Raw genomic sequence first — 23,203 nt, forward strand, 5'->3', positions numbered from 1 at the left:
CCCCGAGTCGCTGGGGAGCTCGTTAAAATGCAGATTCTGACTCGGTGAGTCTGGGGTGGGGCCCGCACGTCTGTGTTTCTAACGAGCTCCCACGTGAGGCCGTGGCCGCTGCCACGCGGGCTGGAGAGCTTTTACAGTCCCTCTTAATTGGTCCAGCCTGGGACCGCGATCCCAGAATATTTCTCACAAAACCTCGCAGGGATTTTCTCTTGCACAGGCAAGGTGGAGAAGAACCTGGGCTCGCGGCGCGTCCTCTCACCTGCGCATCCGAATATACAGTTTAAGGAGAACAGAGTGTCTCCGGTCTGCAGGATGCACTCTTTCCTGAGACCAGTTAAAAAAAGAAAAAAGGAAAAAAAAAAAAAAGAAAAAAAAAAGTAGATGGGGCTGGCCACATGGCTCAGCGGGCAAAACCACTTGCCACCAAATCTGATGACTTGAGCTGAATCCTTTGTCCCACATGGTAGGAGAGAACTCATCCCTGTAAGATGTCCCCTCTACAAATGGGACAACACACACACACACACACACACACACACACACACACACACACACACACACACACAAATGCAACAACAAATTAAAAAATAGATTTTGAAAGTCCTGCATTCAGGAGGCGAGGCCTGTAACTTGTACTATTTTATCCTGCCCTCGGTTCCTGTCCCGGGACTCAGGATCTAGGACCACACAGGAGAGGCATTTGGGGCCAGCCAGGGCGCAGGCCCCACCCACTGTGTGACTGAGGCGCGGTCCCATCCCCGGGGTTTTGGCTAATTGACTTTTCGTGCTCAGACTAGCTGGGACCTTGTGGAGACCCGAGGGGGACCCCTCCTTCCACCTTCTGAACGACGTCCAACAAGGATCGGGAAAGCCACCTACGTCCCCTCAAGGTGTTTACTTTCTTCAGATTGGGAAGTTACTTAAAACAGGGCTGTGCCCCAAGCCTGCCCAAACCTGAGAATCACGTGGTGGCCACCTCTCAGAAAGACCCAGCGGTACTCAGCGGCAAACTCTGGCGGTGGGGACCTGAGACTCGGTGTTTTTAAATCAAGGCAGATGTGACAAGTTAAAGAAGGTGGCTTTGCAGGCTCTGAGGGCTTAGCAGCCAGGCGGACCCACGGCCACGGGTTCATGGGCGAGGATATTTGGCACTGGCAGGGCTGGCTTTCTTAAGCTTCCTTTTGGATTCCAGTTGTCAATCTACTTAGGCATGTGTAAGTAATGCTGGGTGAAGTCACTTAAGGTTAAACTCCAAGACATAATTTAATAAAAGTTTTCTTTGGTATATGTGTGCAGCTGTACCTATGCAGAACGATTTAAAATTTTTTAAAAAGATTTTATTTTTAAATTCTGTGTATGTGTGTGCGCCTCGTGGGTATGTGCATTTGAGTATACATGTCTCCAGAGGTCGGAGGCATTGGTTTCCCTGGAGCGGAGTTACAGGGAGTCCTGAGTTGGGACTGAACTCTGGTCGTCTGGAAGAACAGGACATGCTGAGCCATCTCTTTGATCTCACCCACACTCTTTACATCTTTTTTTTTAAACAGGTCAGGTGTAATGGCATGTGTCTTTATTTAATCCCAGTACTTGGGAGGAAGAGGCAGGAGGATCTCTGTGTGTTCAAGGACAACCTGTCTACATAGTGAGTTCTAGGCTAGCTAGGGCTATATAATGAGATCCTGTCTCAATTTTTTTCCCCCACACATTTATTTATTTATTCATTCATTTACGTGTGTGTGTGTGTGTGTGTGTGTGTGTGTGTGTGTGTGTGTGTGTGTGCAGGCTAGAGGAAAACCTGAGAGTCGTTTCTCTCCTACCATGTGGGTCCTGTGAACCCAGTTCAGGTTGTCAGGGCGGTGTCTAGTCTCCCTTAGCTGCTGAACCATCTCCCAGCCCATAAGCAGACAAACTTTAAAACACACACATGCTTTGGTTTAGTGTCTCCCAGGACTGTCTCAGGACCAGAAATCCTGAGAACAGACATCCCCTCAGGAAACCTGGAAAAAGGGTACCTTGAGGATGACATCCAGAGACACTTGATACTACTATGTTATATTTACTTGGGCGATGTGACAAGCCTATTTCCTGCCCAGCCACCTCACAGGACCCAGAGATCCCCTTTTCATTCTTACCACATAGTATCTGCTAAGATCTCTCTGCTTTCTTTTTTCTGGTTTTTTTGAGACAGGATTATTTCTCTGTGTATCCCTGGCTGTCCTAGAACTCACTCTGTAGACCAGGCTGGCTTCAAATTCAGAGATCGGCCTGCCTCTGCCTCCTGAATGCTGGGATTAACAGCGTGTGTCCTCACGCCTGGCCGGATCTCTTGAAATGCTGTCACTGTTGATAATCATGGTGTGAGGACACCGTCATCTACTCACTTGCTCTCCTGGGCAGCGGTACTTCTGCCAGGCCTGCCTGTGCTAGTGTGGACTGGGCTGCCAGCATGTAAGCTCTTCCCCAGAGTGTCCTGGTTTCTCTTGAGTGAATTGCAAGCACCAAACTAGAATGCCAGCAGAGAGGATGAGATCACACCAATCTCCCCCATCCCAACAAGGGAGAGGAGACAGACCATGGCCTGACATCGTCTCCCACACACACTGCTACCAAGTGTCTTCATTCTGTTAACTGTATTGATGAAAATGGTCACTCATAACATCACAATTTTCTCTGCATATTTGATTCTAAGAAAGAATAAAATGGAAATTACATTTTCCACCAATATTAGGGCAAGAACTCCTTAGTATTTATTTGTTTATTGAGACAAGTCTCACCATGTAACCCTGGCTGGCCTGGAACTCACAACTTACACCAGGCTCACTTTGACTGCACTCACTGAGATCTGTCTGCTCCTGCCTCCTGAGTGCCAAGATTAAAGTTCCCTTCATTCCCAGTGGCCAGGTCACGTAGGCATGTATAGGTAATGCTGGGTGTACCACCAGAACTGGAGAGACGGCTCAGCAGTTAAGAGCATGGGCCGCTTTTCCAGAGGACCTGGGTTTGATGCCCAGCACCCACTGATGGCTCACAACTACCTGTGACTCTACTCCCAGAGAATCTGATGACATCTTCTGGCTTCCTTGGGTACCAGGAATGTGGCACACAGACATGTACAGGTGACACACCCATACAAATTAAACAAAAATAATAAATAAAAAATTTAAAGGCATGTGTCACCATATCCAGCATTTGGTTTGATTTTGAAAGGATGTTATACTATTTTACAAGCTATTTAAAGTTCTAGCCAGTCTGTCCGTCTGTCTGCCTTTCTCTTCTCTCTGCTTTCCTCTCTTTCCTTCCTTCCTTCCTTTCCTTCCTTCCTTCCTTCCTTCCTGTCTTTCTTTCTTTCTTTCTTTCTTTCTTTCTTTCTTTCTTTCTTTCTTTCTTTCTTTCTTTCTTTCTTTCTTTCTTTCTTTCTTTCTTTCTTTCTTGACAGGGTTTCTCTGTGTAGCTTTGCGCCTTTCCTGGAACTCTCTCTGTAGACCAGGCTGGCCTCAAACTCACAGAGATTCCACCTGGCTCTGCCTCCCAGTGCTGGGATTAAATGTGGGCGCCACCACCGCCGGGCTGCTCTCCTTTCTTATCCTCTCTTTCTGACAGGGTCTCCTATGTAGCTCAGGTGATCTTGGAATATGCAACCAACCTCTTACCTCAGTGTTCAGTGCTGGGGTTTCAAGCTTGCTTGACATCTGGCCAAAGTTCTAGTCCTATGTTTATTACTATATTTTATTACTGAGTTTATTACCTTTTTTTTTTTTTTTTTTTTTTTTTCAAGACAGGGTTTCTCTGTGTAGCTCTGGTTGTCCTGGAACTTGCTCTATAGACCAGACTGACCTCGAAATCACAGAGATCTGCCTGCCTCTGCCTCTCAAGTGCTGGGATTAAAGCAGGGTCACCACTGCTGGGCAACTACTAAGTTTTAATGACTTGATTTCAAGGATCATTACGAAAAGTTGTGGAAAACAAACCCCAGGGCCTGTGCTCAGGAGCCATGGTTTTTACCTTTTGCCCAGTTTTCACATCAACTTTTTTTTTTTTTGGTGATTGTTTAAATCTAGCTGATAACTTTTGAGTGTGTATGTATGTGTGTGTGGTTCGTCTGCACATGTGTGTCCAGGTGTACCTATGTTCAGAGGTCAGAGGAGGACATCTGTGACATCTCTGTCACTCACACTGGGTTGTCACTGAACCCGAAGCTAGGCCAGCAGGCAGCAAGCCTCAGCAGTCCATTCCTGTATCCTCTCCGCGCTCCCTGATGCTGGAGTTACAGGTTTGTCCATGGACCACGCTCATTCTAACGCGGGTGCTTGGATCTGAACTCAGGGCCTTCTGCTGTGTGGCAAGCACGCTTCCCCAGTGAGCCATCTCCCCAGCCCGCAGCCGATACATCTTGATCCTTCCTGATAAGCAGGGGCTTTTGCAAATTCAACCCAAGAGGAAGTTACTTCTGACCCCTGAAGGTTTTGAGGTGGCACCTAGGTAGACTGGGGCACTCTGCTACTGAGTCCCAACACGCAGGGGGGTCCGTACAAGTGACACAGCAACATCTCCCGAGGTGGGTAGGGGTGGGGGCCCGTGGCTGGCCAAGGCTGCATTTTCTCACTAACAGCTGGAGTTACTTCCTCATTCCATTCCGGACAGACCTATCACCTTCCTCCTCACTTCCTCCACAGAGAAAGCCAAGCCACTTCCACCGTAATGATTGGTTGGCCGAAGGGTAATAGTGAGAGCCTATGGCTTTTCACAACTCAAGGATTCTGTCAGGAGACAGACAGCACACCTCTGACTTTGGAGAAGACTCTCCTGGTCCCTCTATGGTGTGTGTTGTGTTGCACATATATTAGTGTATGAGTGCACATGCCCACTCAGGAGCGCATGGAGCCAGAACAGGATGCCTAGTTCTTCCTTTATCGTCCTTGACCTTCTTTTTTTTTTTTTTTTTTTTTGGTTTTTCGAGACAGGGTTTCTCTGCGTAGCTTTGCGCCTTTCCTGGGACTCACTTGGTAGCCCAGGCTGGCCTCGAACTCACAGAGATCCACCTGGCTCTGCCTCCCCAGTGCTGGGATTAAAGGTGTGCGCCACCACCGCCCGGCTTGTCCTTGACTTTCTTGTCTTGAGACAGGGTCTCTCAATAAGCCAAAAACAAACAAACAAACAAACAAACAAACAGAAAACCCCTCCTCATTTGGCCAGTGAACACTCAGGCTCAATCTGTCACACCCCCAATGTTGAGGTTACAGGTACCAGCTTTTTATGTGGGTGCTGGGGATTCAAACCCAGGCCCTCACACTTGTAGAGCAGACAGTCCGACCACTGAGCCATCTCTCAGCTCCTGTGCCGTCTTTGAAAGCCGCCATTTGTTCCCCACTTCCCGTCGATGACACAATAATGCTGCTGCAGTCAGGGTGACTGTGACGAGCAAGTTTGTGTGTGGAGGCAGTGACAGCGCTCTACATGTCACTAATTATTCGTAATGACAGGATGCGTGTTCTACTTCTCCACAATAATAGCTAACACTCAGCTGTAACTCAGTCCCACTTAACAGGACAAGACACTGTTTTTCATGGAATATACTCGAAGCAAGCAAGCAGGGAGGCACTGTTCTTCTGAGTTGCAGATTCCCACATTTTCACACCAGCTTCAACCCACACACACCTCCGAGAACACAAAACCGATGGATTTCTGTGCTCACAGACGTTGAAAATGCTTCAGGATGTATCAAATGCAGACATCCAAAGGGCAGGAAGCATACACATATAAAGACACACAACAGTGTATGAAGCAGAACACAGGTTTTACACACACACTTAGAAATGAAGGAGGGGCCTGAGAGGTGGCCAGTGACTTGTTCCTGGGGATGAGAACAGGGGGGGAAAAGTGTAGTGAAGTTGTGATTGAGTGACTGACTTATTGGTATAAATCTTTTCACAATCATCTAAGTTTTTAAAAAGTTTTTTTTTTAAAGGTTGGGGTGACTGGAAAGATGGCTTAGCAGTTAAGAGCACTGGCTAGTCTTCCAGAGGACCCAGGTTCAATTCCCAGCGCCCACACGGCTGCTCACACCATCTGTGACTCCAGTTGTAGGGAATGATGCCCTAGTCTGTCCTCCTTAGGCACTGAATGCACATGACACACACATACACACACACTATACACACACACACAGACACATCTACACACAGAAAAAATGTTTTTTTTTTGTTTTTGTTTTTTTGTTTGTTTGCTTGTTTATTTTTTTCGAGACAGGGTTCCTCTATGCACTTTTGGAGCCTGTCCTGGATCTTGCTCTGTAGACCAGGCTGGCCTCGAACTCACAGAGATCCGCCTGGCTCTGCCTCCCAAGTGCTGGGACCAAAGGCGTGCGGCACCACTGCCCGAGAAAAATGTTTTTTAAAAATTTAAAAATATTGATTTTAACTGTGTGTCGACGTCTGTATGTCTGTGTGGGGTATGGGCACAGGAATGCGGGTCCCCTGGAGGCCAGGAGCAGGAGTCGGGCTCTGCTGGGGCTGAGTTACAGGCAGCGGGCGCAGCACACTATGGGGTTGGCAACTGAACTCAGGGCCTCTGCAAGGGCCATCTCTTCAGGCCTTAAGTTTCTCAAAAATTTAAACAACAAAATTTGACTGACATGTAAAGATAATAACTATGCCATTTCAGGGCGACCCCTGCCTCCAAACAAACAAACAAACAACAACCCAAACCAAACCACCTTTGAGATTCGCTCCCACCTGAGGCATGGCCATGCTTGGATTCAGCAAACCCATCAGCTTCTCCCTCCTCTGCCAGCCTCTTCCACTACCACTGTTTTTTTTTTTTTTTTTTTTTTTTTTTTTTTTGTGAGCTTTACTTACACATTTCATCACCTAAACAATATTCTGCACAGTCTTGCCTCCCTCATTGAGTGTTTTTCCTTCCCTGGAATCTGGTAGTCTGTGATTCAACATGTTGCCACAGGCAGCTGAGTCTGTTTTCATTCCCCCCATAATCCAGTGTGTGAACACACCACACTGTGCGCCTTGCCCTGCCAAAGGGCGCTCGCTCTCCAGCTTGGTAATTATGAGCAAGGCAAGTACGCACATTCCTGCACGGGTTTCTTGGTCTATGGATATATACGCTTGCTTCTCCATACCCTGAATTTGCACTGAATCACCAGCTCCCCAGGTGATTCAGACATAAGAAGCACAGAGATCAGAATCTGCTTTTTAACAAGGTCCCCAGAGTGTCACGTTGGCTTTATTAGTTCACACTCTCGTCCACATGTTATTTTAAATGAAAAAGAAACTAGTTGGGGGGCTGGTGAGGTAGTTAGGGGCTTTGTAAAAGTCTTTACCCCCAAGCCTGACACAGTTCAATCGTCAGAAAACCCACAGGAGAGAACCAACCCCACATGCACACTGTGACATGCATGTACCCCACACTCCCACATAATAAATAAATAAATAAATAAATAAATAAATAAATAAATAAATAAATTAAAAAAGTGGCTGCCCGGGCTGGTGATGTGGCTCAGTTGGTAGAGCGCTTGCCTGGCATGCCCAAAGCCCTGGGTTCCATCCCCAGCATGGAATGAACTGGTACCTCACAGCTGTAATCTCCAACCCAGGAGATGGAGGCAGAGGGGATCATGAGTTCAAGGCTATCCTTGGCTACCTAGAGAATCCAAAGCCAACCTCAGCTACTGGAGACCTTGTCTCAAAAATAAAGAAACACAAAAAACACCGTCTCTGCCCCCTCCCCCCATACAGCACAGCTATTAAGAGAGTAGAGGACATATCCTTAGCTAACAAGGGGAAAAGTGGGGAGCAGGTATGAGGTGCTTTGTGTGGTCCTCTCGACTTGATTAAACTGCCCTGTCCTCCTCTGTCCTGTCAGCTGAGGTAGGAATGCTTGCTTTTCTTCAAAATCATACCTTGAGAAGGAGAGTGATTAGGTCGTGGGGTGGGACCCTACCGAATGGATTAGTGTCCTTCTAAAGGAGACCCCAGGAGCAGTGGGCATGCTCAAGGCACATTGTATAAGTGCATGGAATTTCAAGGAATAATTAAAAATATCATTCAAAGTAAAGAAGAGACTTGAGAAACACCAGGTGAGGACGAAGTTGGAAGATGTGTCTGTGAGCAAACAATCTTTCCAACCTGCCTGCATCTGCCCTGGGGCTTGCTTCAGCCTGACCCCCTGGTCTCTAGACTTATAAGAAATGATTTTCTGATGTTTGGAAGCTAACCAGTCTATGGCACTTTTCTATACCTTACCTAAACAGACTAAGGTGCCCCGCTTAGAATCTAGATGTATTTATCTCAAGGCAGGCCCCTTGCCTGATTTGGGGAGGTGACATCATCACTCCTGACCTGACAGAACATGGACATCTTGACAGGACAGCAGAGGCAGAGGAGTGGTCGTGCCTAGAAGGATGGAAAGAGTTACCACCTACAGAAGTTCACTGTGGGCTAGGGATGGCTTGAAAACACATTTTACTTGTACTTGTATTTCCAGAATTTGGCTCCCATTGTGTGTGTGTGTGATGCTGGGAATTGAACCCAGGACCTTACACATTCTAGGCAAGGGCTCTACCACTGAGCTATATTCCCAGCTCTTCCTTAACTTCCCTGAGCCCCAGCTTCTTCATCTGTAAAATGTTTTTTTTTTTTTTTTTTTTTCCTTAAATGTTAAGAGGAAATGTATCTGGCTGGAGAGTTGGCTCAGTGGTTAGAGCACTGGCTGCTCTTTCAGAGGATTGGAGTTCAGTTCCCAGCACCCACATGGAGGTTCACAACTGTCTGTAACTCCAGTTCCAGGGGTCCTCTTCTGATCTCCATAGGCACTGCATGCATGTGGTGCACAAACATACATGCAGGCAAAACAAACACATACCTTTTTGTTTGTTTTTGAGACAGAGTTTCTCTGTGCAGTCCTGGAACTCCCTCTGCAGATCCGTCTGCCTCTACCTCCTGAGTGCTAGGATTAAAGGCGTGTGCCACTACTGCCTGGCTAGAAATATCTGATTTTAATAAAAAGGAAAACGTGTGGAAGGGACCAACAAACAGAAACTAATCCAGAACATTAGTTCCAATTCCTGCTGGGACCACCAACCTTCCTCTCCTTGCACTCTAATACTTTCTGTGTCTGTTGTGAAACAGAAATAATCGTGGTGAGCTGTGTAATTTTAGTGGGCATATACACTGCCAGGCACGCTAGAAATACTTTGGTAAAGAAGTCAGATTTGGGGGTTGGAGTGGTGGCTCAGTGGCTGAGCGCTCTTACTATTCTTGCAGGGGACGTCAGTTTAGTTTCTAACATCACAGGGTGGCTTGTAACCCTCAAGAGCTCCAGGTCCAGGGCGTCCAGTGCCCCCCTCTTCTGGTCTCCACAGGTACTGCATGCACATGGTGCACAGTGGTGAATGCAGTCAAAACACATACACATAAAATAAAAGCAAATAAATATTTAAGGAAAAAAAAAAAAGAGCTGGATGGCAGTGGCACACGCCTTTAATCCCAGCACTTGGGAGGCAGAGCCAGGCAGATCTCTGTGAGTTTGAGGCCAGCCTGGTCCACAGAGCAAGATCCAGGACAGGCACCAAAACTCCACAGAGAAACCCTGTCTTGAAACAACAACAACAACAACAACAAAAAAAAAAAAAGAAAAGAAAAAAAAGAAAGAAAGAAAGAAAAAGAAAAACAAAATCCAAACAAAACCAAAACCAGGCCTGGCAGGATGACGTGGTGGTTAAGGCACCTGCCGCCTAGCTTGATAACTTGAATTGAATTTTTCCCTGAGTTGGAGGTCGAGAGCTGCAAATTGTCCTCTGACCACCACTGGGTGCTGTGATACATGGGAAGCACTTCCACCTACATACACACTGCTGTGGGATAATCCTTCTGTACGCTGTGAATATGTAGCACTCTCATTGGTTGATAATAAAGCTGATTTGGCCTATAACAAGGCAGAATAAAGCCGGGTGGGAAAGTCAAACTGAAAATACAGAGAGGAGAAGGGTGGAGTCGGAGGGAGAGGAACCAGCTGCTGGGGAAGGAAGATGCTAGAGGACAGGTACAGCCATGAGCTGTGTGGCAAAATACAGATGAATAGAAATGGGTTAATTTAAGTTGTAAGAGCTAATTAGTAATAAACCTGAGTTATAGGCTGAACATTTTGTAGTTAATAAAAACTTTTGTGTGATTATTTGGGACCCGGCAGTTGGGACAAAAGAAGAGCTCTGCCTCCATTTACACACACAAAATAAATAATTACAAACCCCGCATACTTTCCAAGTCACATTCTCAGACCCAAACCATTAACATTAGAGAGCAGAAACAAAACATCCCTTCCCAAATTTGAACTACTTAAAAACTAGGGAACATGGGGGCTGGAGAGATGGCTCAGTGGTTAAGAACACTGCTTGCTCTTCCAGAAGTCCTGAGTTCAATTCCCAGCAACCATCTGTAGTGAGATCTGGTGCCCTCTTCTGGCCTTCAGGCATACATGCAGGTAGAATACTGTATACATAATAAATAAATAAACAACAATTCCCCCTCAAAAAAGCTAGGGAAGACGGCTTTAGCCCCTGGATTTCATTTCCTCCAAACAACTCCCAATGATTGCAAGGTAGCTGGACATTAGGAGATGACATTTAACTTTACAGGTGTGGCCAGGTGGCGGCGGCGGCGGCGGCGGCACTTTAATCCCAGCACTCAGGAGTCAGAGCCAGGCAGATCTCTGTGAGTCTGAGGCCAGCCTGGTCTACAGAGCGAGATCCAGGACAGGCACCAGAACCACATGGAGAAACCCTGTCTCGAAAAAACCAAAAAGAAAAAAGAAAAAAAAAAGTTACAGGTGTGAATGTGAGGGAAGCAGGCCAATGGATACCTGATCTTGTATGCTGTGGGATTTCCTGTGTTTTACACACATTAAAATAAGTGAGGCATTATTATTGCTCATATGAAAATAGAGTTTCTGGCCAGGAGCGGAGACCCAGAGGTAATGGGAATTGCTCAGCTATCAAGGACCCGAGAAAACAAAGGAAGGAGACAAACCCAGCTCTAAGGCAGGGCTCTCTGCGAGATTCCAACTTGCATTTAAGGGTGAGTTGTCCCGGCCCTCACCCCCAGCTTGGCCTTCAACTTGCTACATGCTTCAGGTTAACCCTGAACTTCTGATCCTCCTGCTCTTAATTCCAGACCTCTGAGATCACAAGCATGCACCATGGGGTGGGCATGGGGATGATGGAGCCAGATCTTCCCCATGTTAGGCCAGCACACTACTGACTCAGCCCAAAACACCACTGTTTTGTGTTTTCCCAGTTTATTACTCAAAACAAATCATCTCTTCAAGTGAGATGATTGCACGACCACTTTTATTAAATGAATTCATGTAACTGAAGGAAGAAAGTAAGTAGTTCTGGCCAAGATGTGACTAAGCAGTCCCACTCCAAGATCCCTTTTTTGGGGTTTTTTGAGACAGGGTTTCTCTGTGTAGCCCTGGCTCTCACTCTATGTCCTGGAATTCACTCTATAAACCAGGCTGGCCTCAAACTCACAGAGATCTGCCTGCCTCTGCCTCCCAAGTGCTGGGATTGAAGTCGTGTGCCACCACCTCCCAGCTCTAAAATGATTTTTTTTCTTCTAATAGTGACTGACCTTTCCTTATCCAGTCCTGGCAGACACTGGAACCAGAGACAACATTCCTAGACTTTTAACATCTTTGGTCATTCTGGCTTGCTCTTTGGCGCCACCTAATGACCAAATGTCATTTCAATTCAAAAGGGAAGTTTGGATTTCTCTCAGTGTGGCTCTTGCTTCTCAACAAGGTAGTGCTTCTCTCATTTAGCAGAGATGGATGTTTAAGAAACCACATCTTAGGAAACCCTGCCAAACCTTACTAGGCTCCTACACCCAATTTACATATAAACAGAAATGTCAGAACCGTCATGAGGTCTGAAGTTTCAAATAACAGCTGGATGCGAGTCACATCTTGTGAGCAGCGCGAAGGCATCCCAGGAGGCCTGGAATCCGAGGAGGCAGAAGGCTAATCCTTCTGGGTCTTGAGGCCAGCCTGGGCTACAGAGTGAGACCTTGTCTCAAAAACAAAAAAGACCCCAAACCCCCAAGCCCTGCTCTTCCAAGTTCCCTCTGGTTACAGAACAGTTAAAGGGCTGGGGACAGGGGTACACAGTCACAGGTGCGTGCGCTGCCCCTGCAGAGGACCCAAGTTTGTCTCCCGGAACCCAAGCCAGCTCATAACCACTGATAACTCCAGCTCCAGGGGGATCTGACGCCCTCCCTGGCCTCTCTGGGTACCTGCACTCATGTTCGCGCATGTATATACACACACACACTAAATCTTTACAAAATAAACTTCACAACCTTTCCCCTCCTTAATCATATCTTGAACTGTAACAGAATATCACTCCTCAGTATATTTTAACTGGGTGGTAGGGCACTGTTCCTTTAGGACGTCCATCTCCAACACTCTCGTTAGAAAATGGTCCGTCACAAATTGGATCTATGGAGGGACAAATAGGGATCTATGTAGTACACAAGTACTCCACACTGTCTCTCTCTCTGTATAATTCAGGAAAGGGACTCCAGAAAAGCTAAGAAGTACCATCTACTATACAAACTGAATGCAAGAGAAACCCCAAACCCAAACACCTTTATTCCAGTTGGAAAATCAAATCTGAACATGGAAAGTCAAACTGTAAACAAACAAACGCATCCAGTCCCTAATGCAGTGAATTCCATCTCCTATGGGAACCAGCCTTGGGAACTTTTAAGACCGAGGAACGGCTTGAAGGAGGCATTAGGTTGGTCTCCACGGTGTTTCCCCATTAAAAAATTACATAAACCGTATAAAATACAATTTATTACAAGGGACCAGGAGCCTCGTACAACATTCCTCTTGTCGTTTCTCCGACAGCACCCGTCCCCCTCCAGAATGTATCTAAAGCACTAATCGGGTATGGAATCAGCCGGGCAGAGCAGGGCAGGTGTGCAGCCCCGTGGATGATGGAGTAAGTCTGCTTGGGCAGTTCTTGTTGAGAGGAGAATATGGGCGGTGCCGTGGTGGCCACGGCGATGCTCTGGCCTCCATCGCTCACCACTGTTACCTCCGCAGTGCCCTCCTGAATCAGGGCGTTAAGGCCTTCGAAGTCCGAGCACGTGATACCCGAACTGGCAATGAACGTCTGGTTTCCCGTGCCTTCCTGGGTCCCGGCTGGGGTGGTGGGGATCAGAGTCTGTTGTAGGGTGGCCCCCGCCGCCTGTTCATGGGTGGTCAGCAGAACAGTTGGCTGACTCAGGGTACCTGCTTCTCCAGGACACCCGGGGGCCTGAGGAGGGGTGATTAGACTGACCTGGCGTAGGATCTGCAGCCGGCCGTTCCCCGGGAGCTCCTCTGGGGTCTGGGCTACCAGGGTGGGGGGCACAATGTTGACAGCAGCGGCGGCCGCTTGGACGATGGTGTTCGCCTGAGGTACCTGATGGCCCACGATGATCTTGACCCTCCCCTCACTGAACTGAGACACCTGGCCGGACTGGAGGGGGACCTGGAGATGGCCCACGGTGAGGGGCGCAGCCGGCTGCTTGCTGGCGTCAAGGTGAAGCTGCACGACAGTCACATCCGAGTTCTTACTGTCGTGGTACTCACTGTGCTGCCTCTTGTGGCTGCGGAGGGAGTCCTCCCGCATGAAGGAGGCCTCACAGATGTCACAGTGGAACGTCTTCTTGGCATCCAGCTTGGTCACCTGCCGGCTGCTCTGCCTGCCGGTGTCCTTCCTCTCCGGGGCCTCGGTCTTGAGCATGTCGGCGTGGAACTTCTTCATGTGCTTGCTCAGGTTGCTGGGCTGCTTGGTGTCGAAGCTGCAGTAGTTGCACTTGAACGGGCGCTCCGTGCAATGGATGCGCTCGTGCACGCGCAGCGCGGCCTTGCTGGAACAGGAGTAGCTGCACTCCGGGCACTTCTCCGGGTGCTCCGACTGGTGCAAGCGGCTGTGCTTCCGCAGGGTGGATTTGCTGTCACCCAGGAAGTCGCAGTGCGGACACTTGAAGTTATTCCCGCTGTGCTTGATGCGGATGTGCGACTTGAGGTTCCCCTTCATGGTGCAGCGGACATTGCAGAACTCGCACTTGAAAGGCTTCTCCCCCGAGTGCACACGCATGTGCCTTTTCAAGTCCGAGCTGATTTTGAACTTGGCACTACAGAGCCAGCACTGGAAGGGGGCGTCCCCTGTCAACACAAGGTGAGTTTCCATAAGAACAGGCAGGTTAAAAACGACAACAAGGATCAACAAGGATCCCCCCGAAGCACACACCAGAAAACGGCTTATAGCAAGGCAGGAGGCTGGCCCCCTCCTCACCGCAGCTCCCAGCGGCCCTTGGGATTCTCTTTGGTACCCAAACCCCAGTCATCACCATGAGTGCCGCACAGCCCACCCCTAGAAAACCCAGAAGTGGGGTGGTGGGGTGGTGATTTTTGAAAAGAGCCATTTAACTGTCCTGAATAGGATCTGCAATTCTACTCCTTACAGCTTTTTTTTTTGAGACAGGGTCTATGTAGTCCTGGCTGTCCTGGAACTCACTATGTAGACCAGGCTGGCCTCTAACTCACAGATATCTGCCTGCCTCTGCCTCCCTAGTGCTGGGATTAAGGGCGTGTGCCACTACACCTGGCTTCCTTATAATTGTCTTTAAAAAATGATTTCATTTCTAATTTTACACACACACACACTGAATGTGTGTGAGTGTGTGTGTGTGTGTGTGTGTGTGTGTGTATGTGCATGCCAATGCAGGTGTCTGTGGAGGCCAAGAGGACTGGATCTCCTGTGAGCTGCCTGGAGGGCGTGCTGGGAATTGAACCCAGGAAGAGAGACTGCTGAACCGTCTCTCGCAGCCTCTTTCGTAGCCCAGTTGGAAGCCGACAGCTGCATGACTTTGCATCCTTCTGGATTTTGATTGAACTGAGCGTTCGTCACAGACTTGTTAACACATTTCCAACGGTCAGTGCCAGGCTGCATCCATGAGAGGCCCCCACCCCCACGTGATGGATACGCCGAGGATAGTTCTTGCAGATTTTTATTAATAGAGACGTGTTTATTGCACAAGACTTATTTTTCCCTTACTGCCAGCCGTGTTCTCTGCTTGGGAAGAAGTTACAGAATCCAGCTGCTTGAGTTTTTGGTTTTTTAATTTGTATTTGCTGAAAGGTGAACGGGGAGAATGAAACTGCAAACATCTCAGTGGATGTGACATCCGGGTCCAGATTGGTGGAGGCAGCGGTCACCAAGCAAGCAGCTTGCTCTCCAGAGTAGTGTTTCCATGTGCACTGCTGTGTACGTGATGTGTGTGTGTGTGTGTGTGTGTGCACGTGTGTGTGCGTGTGTGCATGCACGCGCGTGTGTGCAAGCGGGTGTGTCTAAGGACAACCTGGGGTGACACTCCCAGGAATGCTGTCCACCTCCTTTGAGACAGGGTCTCTCATTGGCCTGGAGTTCACAAACTGGGCCAGGCTGGCCACCGAGCTCCAGGGATCCACCTGTCTCTGCCACCCCAGTGCTGGGATCACAACAGCGCACCACAGCTGACATCTTCATGGGACATCTAGGAGCCGAGCTCTTAGTGAATGAAGCATTTCCCCAGCACTCCGACGATTGTTCAAGCAAGTGAGCTAACAGCGGTTCAGAGGTTAGGTTGGTCCTGGATGGTAGGAGCCACGCCAGGCCCACTACAGGGTGGTCTTGTCCTTGCTGGCAACACCTCTTACAAGGTAGGAACCCTTACTAGCTCTGTTCTGAGCATTACCATGCAAATGAGGGGCTCCAAGCCAGGCTGACTCCAAAGCCAGGCAATGAGTCGTACACGTAACCTGCGCTCACTTTCTCAGGGCATGCTCTCTGAAGACCGTGATCACACTTCACATGTTGGTAGCTGGCCAATGACGTCATCCTGAACTGCCTAATGCATTCAACTAGAGCCTGCAGGGATCAGCTGAACACAGTCCCAGAAGACCAAGATGCCTGAACTGGACGTGGGAAGCTCCAGCCTGGGGCCTAAACCCTGGCCACTGGTGGTTTTATAAATAAAGCTTATTGGACCAGGGCCACTCTCCTCTGCTGAAGACCGAACCCAGACTTCATCCATCGCTAGGGCAGCACAGCTATTCAAACCTGGTTACTGTCCATTGGCCATTTTCCCGGTTAGTTCTTAGTGTCAACTCGACACAATCCAGAGTCACCTGAGTACCTCAGCTGAAGAATGGCCATGCCTGTGAGGAACTGTCTCACAGAGAATTGATGGGAAGGGCCTGGCATCACTGTCCTAGGGAGGTGAATCTGAACTGTGTAAGAGAACTAGGAGAGAACAAGCCAGGGAGAGCCGGCCAGCAGCTTTCCTCTGCTCTCTGCTTCGGCTCCTGCCCTGGCTTTCCTCAGTGAGGGGCTGTGACCTGGGAAGGGCAAGTCCTCTCTCCTCTCAAGCTGCCTCAGACCAGAATGTGCATCACAGCGACAGAAAGACAAGGGAAGCAACCACGGACAGACAGGTGCCCTGTCAGCGGCCACTTGGCCCCTAAAGCCCAAGGTATTTCCTAAGTAGCCTTTTTAATTAATAAAAATGGAGTGCGTGCGGCAGATGTGGACACCAGAGACCAACCTCAAGCACTGTTCCTCAGGAGCGGTCTACTTTGTGTTTTTGTTTTTTTGGAGACAGGGTTTCTATGTAGCTCTGGCTGTCCTGGAACTCTGTAGACCAGGCTGGCCTTGAACTCGGAGATCCACCTTTCTCTGTCTCCCAAGTGCTGGGATTAAAGAGGTGGCCTACCACCGCCAGGCCCTACTTTGTGACAGGGTCTCTCATTGGCCTGGGGTAGGCTAGGCTAGCTGCCAGTGAGCCTTGGGGATCCTCCTGACTCCGCTCCCATGCCACCATTACAGGTGTCTGCCACTACGCCACTTCTTACAGGAGTTCTAGCAATCCACTCAGGTCCCCATGCTTGAGTGGTAAGCACAGACTGAACCATATCCCCAGCCCCAAGTGTTTTTCAGTAATCGTTAGCCCCCCCCCTTCAAACAACGTCGCCCCCTTGCGGCAGTTTGTCAAAGCTCACAGAACACTTCTACAGGAAGCTTCAAATGCACAAAACAAGCTAAAACAAAAACAATAGGAATACAGAAGAAACCAATTGCATTGAGACGGCTGTTAAAACCACTGAAAGAATCACGGAGAGCAACGTGTACCTTAGCGGGGATTACACAGCCACCTAGCGGCGGGTCTCGGAACTACAGCTTCTAGACTGGTATTCATAAAATGTACAATCACCCAACTGCCATGATTGCTTTGAAACCCCGTGAGCTCCCCGGGCGACAAGTTCATAGTATTTGCTCAAAGCGGAATAACAGACATTTCCTTTCGTTCTTCTTTCATCAATTCCATTAGTGACAAAATCCAGAAAACAAAAACAAAAACCCATAACCAAATCTCATAGCGAGGGTGCAGAGTTAACATCACTTTTCTAGAGGTTGAGATCTTTTGAGACAGGGTCTCTTGTAGCCCAGGCTAGCCTCTAACTTCTCATGTAGCTGAATGTGACCTTGAAATTCCTGTTTTCACTCCCCCAAGTGCTGGGATTATAGGTGTGTACCAGTGTACCCCGCCTATTCTTTCTTTCTTTTTTTTATCACAAATATTTTTTAAAATTATTTGATTATTTTGTGTGTATAGGTGTTGTGTCTGTGTGTATGTGTGTGCAATGCCCACAGAAGGAGGATCCGGACCCCCAGGACTGGAGTCACATGGTGGTGAGTCACCACGTGCACACTGTGGATCAGACCCGGTCCTCTGCAAGGGCAGCAGGTGATCCTAACAGCTGGGTCATCACTCTGACCCCATGACTATTTCCCAGCTTTCTTTTTAGTATATCTGGATGCTTTAAAATCATACTAATTATTTATTTACCAATTGAGTGACTCGGTGTGTGTGTATGTGTGTGTGTGTGTGTGTGTGTGTGGTGTGTCGCATGGACATACGACAGCACATGTGTGGTGCTCAGGACAACTTGTGGGAGTGTGTCTCTCCTCTTACCATGTGGGTCCCGAGGACTGAGCTCATGAAAGCAAGCTCTTTCAGCCACGGGGCCATCTCTCTAGACCTAAATTTATCCCTTCCCTCCTTCCTTTTTTCTTTTCTTTCCTTTTTTTTAGACAAGGTTTCATCGTGTAACCTTGGCTGTCCTGGAACTCGCTCTGTAGACCAGACTGGTCTCTAGCTTGAAGCAATCCACCTGCCTCAGCCTCCCCAGTGTTGGGATTAAAGGTGTGCGCCACCACTGTCCAGCTCTGAATTTATTTCTTAAATGGAGTGTGCTGGCCAAAGCTCTGGTGTAAGTTCTGCAGTACCAGTGACTGCACCCTCTGCCCCTAGCATTCCACGGAGCAGGGTTTAAGGATGCTGCAGAGTGAGTGACAGACAGTTGTATTGAAACTGACAGCGCTTTCCTAACTTTCGGTTGTAACTAAAATGATCGGCGGCACAGAGCCTCAGCCTGGCCGGCAGGTGAAACGGTGCTATTAATGTGAAGTTGTCCAAGTGTTACAAGCAGATAGAAAACAAAATGAATACTCCACGGAGACAACACATAACTGGCACACATTTCAAATGCTAAAAAACACGCCTTCCTACAGCAATCTAAAGATGCCACTAACATGACTGAGTTCTACCCCGTAAGCCCAAGTGGACCTCTGATGGTGTTGTGTGGATCGGGTACCACTATGTAGCCCTGGTTGGCTCTGAACTCTTCAATTTCATCTTCTTTTTGTACATATATTTATTTTTCTTATGTGTGCTCACATGTGTGTGAGCGCACATGGAGGCCGGAGGTTGACGTCAGTGTCTTCCTCCATCACGCTCAGTACGTTTTACTTACTGAGGCAGGGTCTCTGGATGAACTTGAGGCTTGCCTAGTTAGTCAACTTGCCTGGCTAGTCAACTTGTCCCAGGGACCCCCCACCTCCTCCGGAGTGCGGGAATCACAGGCAGGCCACCATCCTTACCCACCCTGTGTTATGTCCTTAGCACGGCAAGCAGTTTTTCTACTGAGCTATCACCTTAGCCCAGGCTATGAACTCTTGATCGTCCTGCCTCAGCTGGGTACTTGGTTTTGGGGTGTGAGCCACCAGGCCTGGAAGAACTAGATTGAGGAAGTGGAGCTGAAAACAGAACAGACTCCAGACAAGAGGCTGGGACCAGTTATATCATTGTCTTAGCCTGCTGCAAGAGATCACTCAGATATCCCCCATCTCCCACCTCCCGTTCTTTGTAGCCTCTGAGTCCTAAAAAATTACACAAGCTCTTTGGATAAGGGCAGGGTGATGGGCTGTGACCTACATCAGGCTCAAAGGTCACTGGATTTGGCCAATACTGTTCAGCAGGATCAACCAGACTTGACGCAAAAGTTTATTTGTTGTTGTTGTTGTTTTGTTTGGTAGGGGGTTGCTGAGATAGGGTCTCATGTAGCCCAGGATGGCCTCAGACTGGTTACATAGCTGAGGCTGGCCCTGAACTACTGATCCTCCTGCTTCTACCTCCTGAGTGCTGGGATGACAGAAAACAAGTCCCGACGGCACTTTGGAATGGCTCTGTCTTTGGGAGTGTCTTGCTCACACATCATGAGAAGGTTGCTTCTGGCTAGCCCGCTGGTCCCAGGAGAAATGGCGACAGACATGTGTGCACAGGTAGATCACTCCAGCCCAGGGTGCAGTGACTTCTCGTCACAGCCAGCGGCTTCTCAGACTTAAAACCCACCCGAGGACAGAGAGTTACCTACAGGGGCCTCAGCTGATGCTAACTCAGCATGTGGACGGAGGAGGCTGCTGCATTTATAGAGGTTTCGGGGAGGGGAAGGTTATTAGGGAACCAAAACCTTGCCTCAAACACGTAATTCACACTTAACAGCAAACATCTATCAGTTAAACCTAGTCACCCCGCACACTGGGAAACAGATACCCAGGCAGCTCGGGCTTGGAGGGTACAATCAATGATTGGTACCAGAAGAGACGTTCACTAAAGAGCCCAATGGGCCCTGAGCAGAGTGTGGAGGGGCAAGGCAATGTAAAAAATTTACTTCAGTCAGGCATGGTGGCACACGCCCTTAATCCTAGCACTTGGGAGGCAGAGGCAGGAGGATCTACATGGTGAACCTTGTTTCTAAACAAAACAGAACACTGAAGTTTTTACTTGTGAGTATGTATCTGTATGTGTATGAAGTGTGTGTGTGTGTGTGTGTGTGTGTGTGTGTGAACCATGGAGTCCAGATAAGGTCCATGGATTCCCTAAAGCTAGAGTACAGGTGGCCAGTTGCAAGCTGCCCGATGTTTGTGCTAGACTTTGGTTCTCGGGGAGAGTAGCAAGCACCTTAAAACACTGAGTCATCTCTCCAGCTCCCCTAGCTAGGTTTTTATAATTTATTTACTTTCATTTTATGTGCATTGGTATTTTGCCTGCAGGTATGTCTGTGTGAGGGTGTCGGATCTTGACCTTACAGAAGTGAGCTGCCATGTAGGTGCTGGGAATTGAACCCGGGTCCTCTGGAAGAGCAGCCAGTGCTTTTAACCACTGAGCTCTCTAGTCTCCCTCCAACTATCTTTTTAAAGTTAGACAAAAGCATGGGGACCAAGATCGTGTCCAAGAAAATAACCTCTAAATGAAGACCAATGAGAAAGTGAGATCCTAACGTCCGAACCTCCAGAGGATTACCCTGGTGCCAGGAGGCCTCCCAGGTCCCTTGAATGTTAGAGGAAGACATGTCTACAGCTGAGTCGAGAAAGAGGAAGGATGCCCGCTCCCCAGCTAGACTTAAATCATACAATTATACAGGAAACTCAAAGCTATGTTTTCTCCTTTAGGACAAGGTTTCTCTCTGTAGCCCTGGCTGTCCTGGAACTCACTCTGTAGACCAGGCTGGCCTTGAACCGCCTGCCTCTGCCTCCTGAGTGCTGGGATTAAAGGTGTGTGCCACCATTCCCAGCTCAGGAAACTCAAAAGTTTCAAAGGCAGATCCAGTAGCAAAAAGGACGCCAGCCTACACTAAAACAAAAGAGAGAAAGCCCCTTCTCTGGCCTTTGCATGCATGTGTACCCGCACAGCGCCCTCTGCAGGCAGCAGGCAGGAGGGGCAGTTCCTCCCAAGTCTTTATTTTATCTATCTATCTATCTATCTATCTATCTATCTATCTATCTATCTAGTTTTTCGAGACAGGGTTTCTCTGTGTAGTTTTGGTGCCTGTCCTGGATCTCGCTCTGTAGACCAGGCTAGTCTCGAACTCACAGAGATCCGCCTGGCTCTGCCTCCCGAGTGCTGGGATTAAAGGTGTGTGCCACCACCGCCCGGTGATCCTCCCAAGTCTTTAGAAGTGGTCCAGAATGTAACCAGAAAGGATGTCCCAAGTGGGTAGGGCTATGAGCCAGAGCTAGACACTACCCACCCCTCAACCAACCCTGAACAAAGGGGGGATATGCCAAGAGAGACTTCAGACATGCGTGCGACTAGTCACAGGTAGAGCTCTCACCTTCCCCATTCCCAAAACCAGAATTATTGTCAATGTTGGGGCTCCAGAATGTCACAACCAGACTTCTTATCCTTTTCTGACCTGATGGTCCTCACTCAATCCCTGTCTCTTGGCCTGATCCTATGGCTGGGTGAGATTTATGGGGGTCCTGGAGATGGTGTGAATGTCAGAAATGAGCCTGATGGTGGGACAAATGTGGTCTGTGACTGTTTGCATAAATGGTCCTAAATCTTCATCCCTCTCCTCTCCCTAGCCTTTGCCATGCAGTCTTGTTGTGGAATATTAGTTGAAGATGTGTTACATTTGCTTATGCTATGGAACATTGTTTTAATGATGCAAAGATGTGTTTATGTTGCATTTGTTTAACTCTGTGAAGCTGTGATTCTTTGTCTGTCTAAAACACCTGATGGTCTAATAAGGAGCTGAATGGCCAATAGCAAGGCAGGAGAAAGGATAGGTAGGGCTGGCAGAAAGAGAGAATAAAAGGAGGAGAAATCTGGGAGGAAAAGATCGAGGAACGAGAAAAGGAGGAGAGGAGAACTCCAGGGGCCAGCCATCTAGCTACACAGCAAGTCATGGAGTAAGAAGTAAAGAAAGGTATGCAGAAATAGAGAAAGCTAAAAGCTCAGAGGCAAAAGATAGACGGATAATTTAAGAAAAGCTGACTAGAAACAAGCCAAGCTAAGGTGGGACATTTATAAGAAATAATACACCTCCATGCGTAATTTATTTGGGAGCTGGGTGGTGGGCCCCCAAAGAGCCAAGGAGTAAAAACCACCAACTACATAATCTGGTGGTGGCTTGTCCCCTGGGTGAGCTCAGTTCCATCCCTGACACCAGATCCAACCTGTGACTCACTTTAGGCACCAATGTGCTATTTGTGGACACATGCAATCAGAGGCTTCTTCAGTGGGCCTCCACATTGGGCTTGCCTGACTGTTCCTCTGTGGAGATCATGACAAAGCTAAGCCTGGGCTAGCCCACAGGTCGGAGAAGAGAATCAGAGATAGATGGGGTGCAGCCTGACCACCCCAGGCAAGACCAGTGCACAGCCAAGAAACCCACATTCGGCTGCAGATGCCTCCTCACGTGTGGTTAAGCTGACCCAACCTAATAGCAACACCAACCTGCTGACCCGCAGCCTGTGAGTAACCTTGGCTGCCTTACCCCATCGGGACAGGGGATGGCCCTTACGAAGCACCACTGTGCCATTCACTTGCTGATAGACATGCCAAAAAACTCCCACTATTACCTAACCTTAGCAGCCTGCTCTGCTGTCTTTGCTGTGTGTGCATGTTTTGCAGCACTGTGGAGACAACCCAGGACCTCCCACGTGCAGGGAAGAGCCTTACCCTAGTCCTTGCTGTGTGCTTTCTGATCAAGGCGCACTATTCTGAACACGTCCGTGCATCATTTAAAAATGACTGAACTGACTGTAACTCGGACAATTATTAAAAACGCATTGTCTGTATCTATTTCTTGGGATACATTCCCTCAACCCCGCGGGTATACAGTTACATAAAGACACAGGAGGTGGCCGGCAGCCTGACAACCGCCTGGTGTCACTGGGACAGGCTCTTTCAGCAGATGAAAAGGAAAAACAAAACGTCAGTTGACTACCCCTGATCCTTTAAAATTGTTTCTTTGA

At 48.5% G+C, this 23,203-nt stretch overlaps 1 protein-coding gene across 1 annotated transcript in view; it reads right to left on the reverse strand.

Moving 5' to 3' along the window:
* Nucleotides 1-12,869: 12,869 nt before the first annotated feature.
* Nucleotides 12,870-23,203, reverse strand: part of Zfp64 (ZFP64 zinc finger protein) — a 33,358-nt gene continuing 23,024 nt past the window's right edge. The window contains 2 exon segments of the mRNA XM_028859016.2: nucleotides 12,870-12,988; nucleotides 12,991-14,226. Of these exon segments, the coding sequence (XP_028714849.1) occupies nucleotides 12,951-12,988; nucleotides 12,991-14,226 (1,274 nt within the window). The 3' untranslated portion in view covers nucleotides 12,870-12,950.

Source organism: Peromyscus leucopus, chromosome 1 (genome assembly GCF_004664715.2).
Source record: "Peromyscus leucopus breed LL Stock chromosome 1, UCI_PerLeu_2.1, whole genome shotgun sequence".
Classification (NCBI taxonomy): domain Eukaryota; kingdom Metazoa; phylum Chordata; class Mammalia; order Rodentia; family Cricetidae; genus Peromyscus; species Peromyscus leucopus.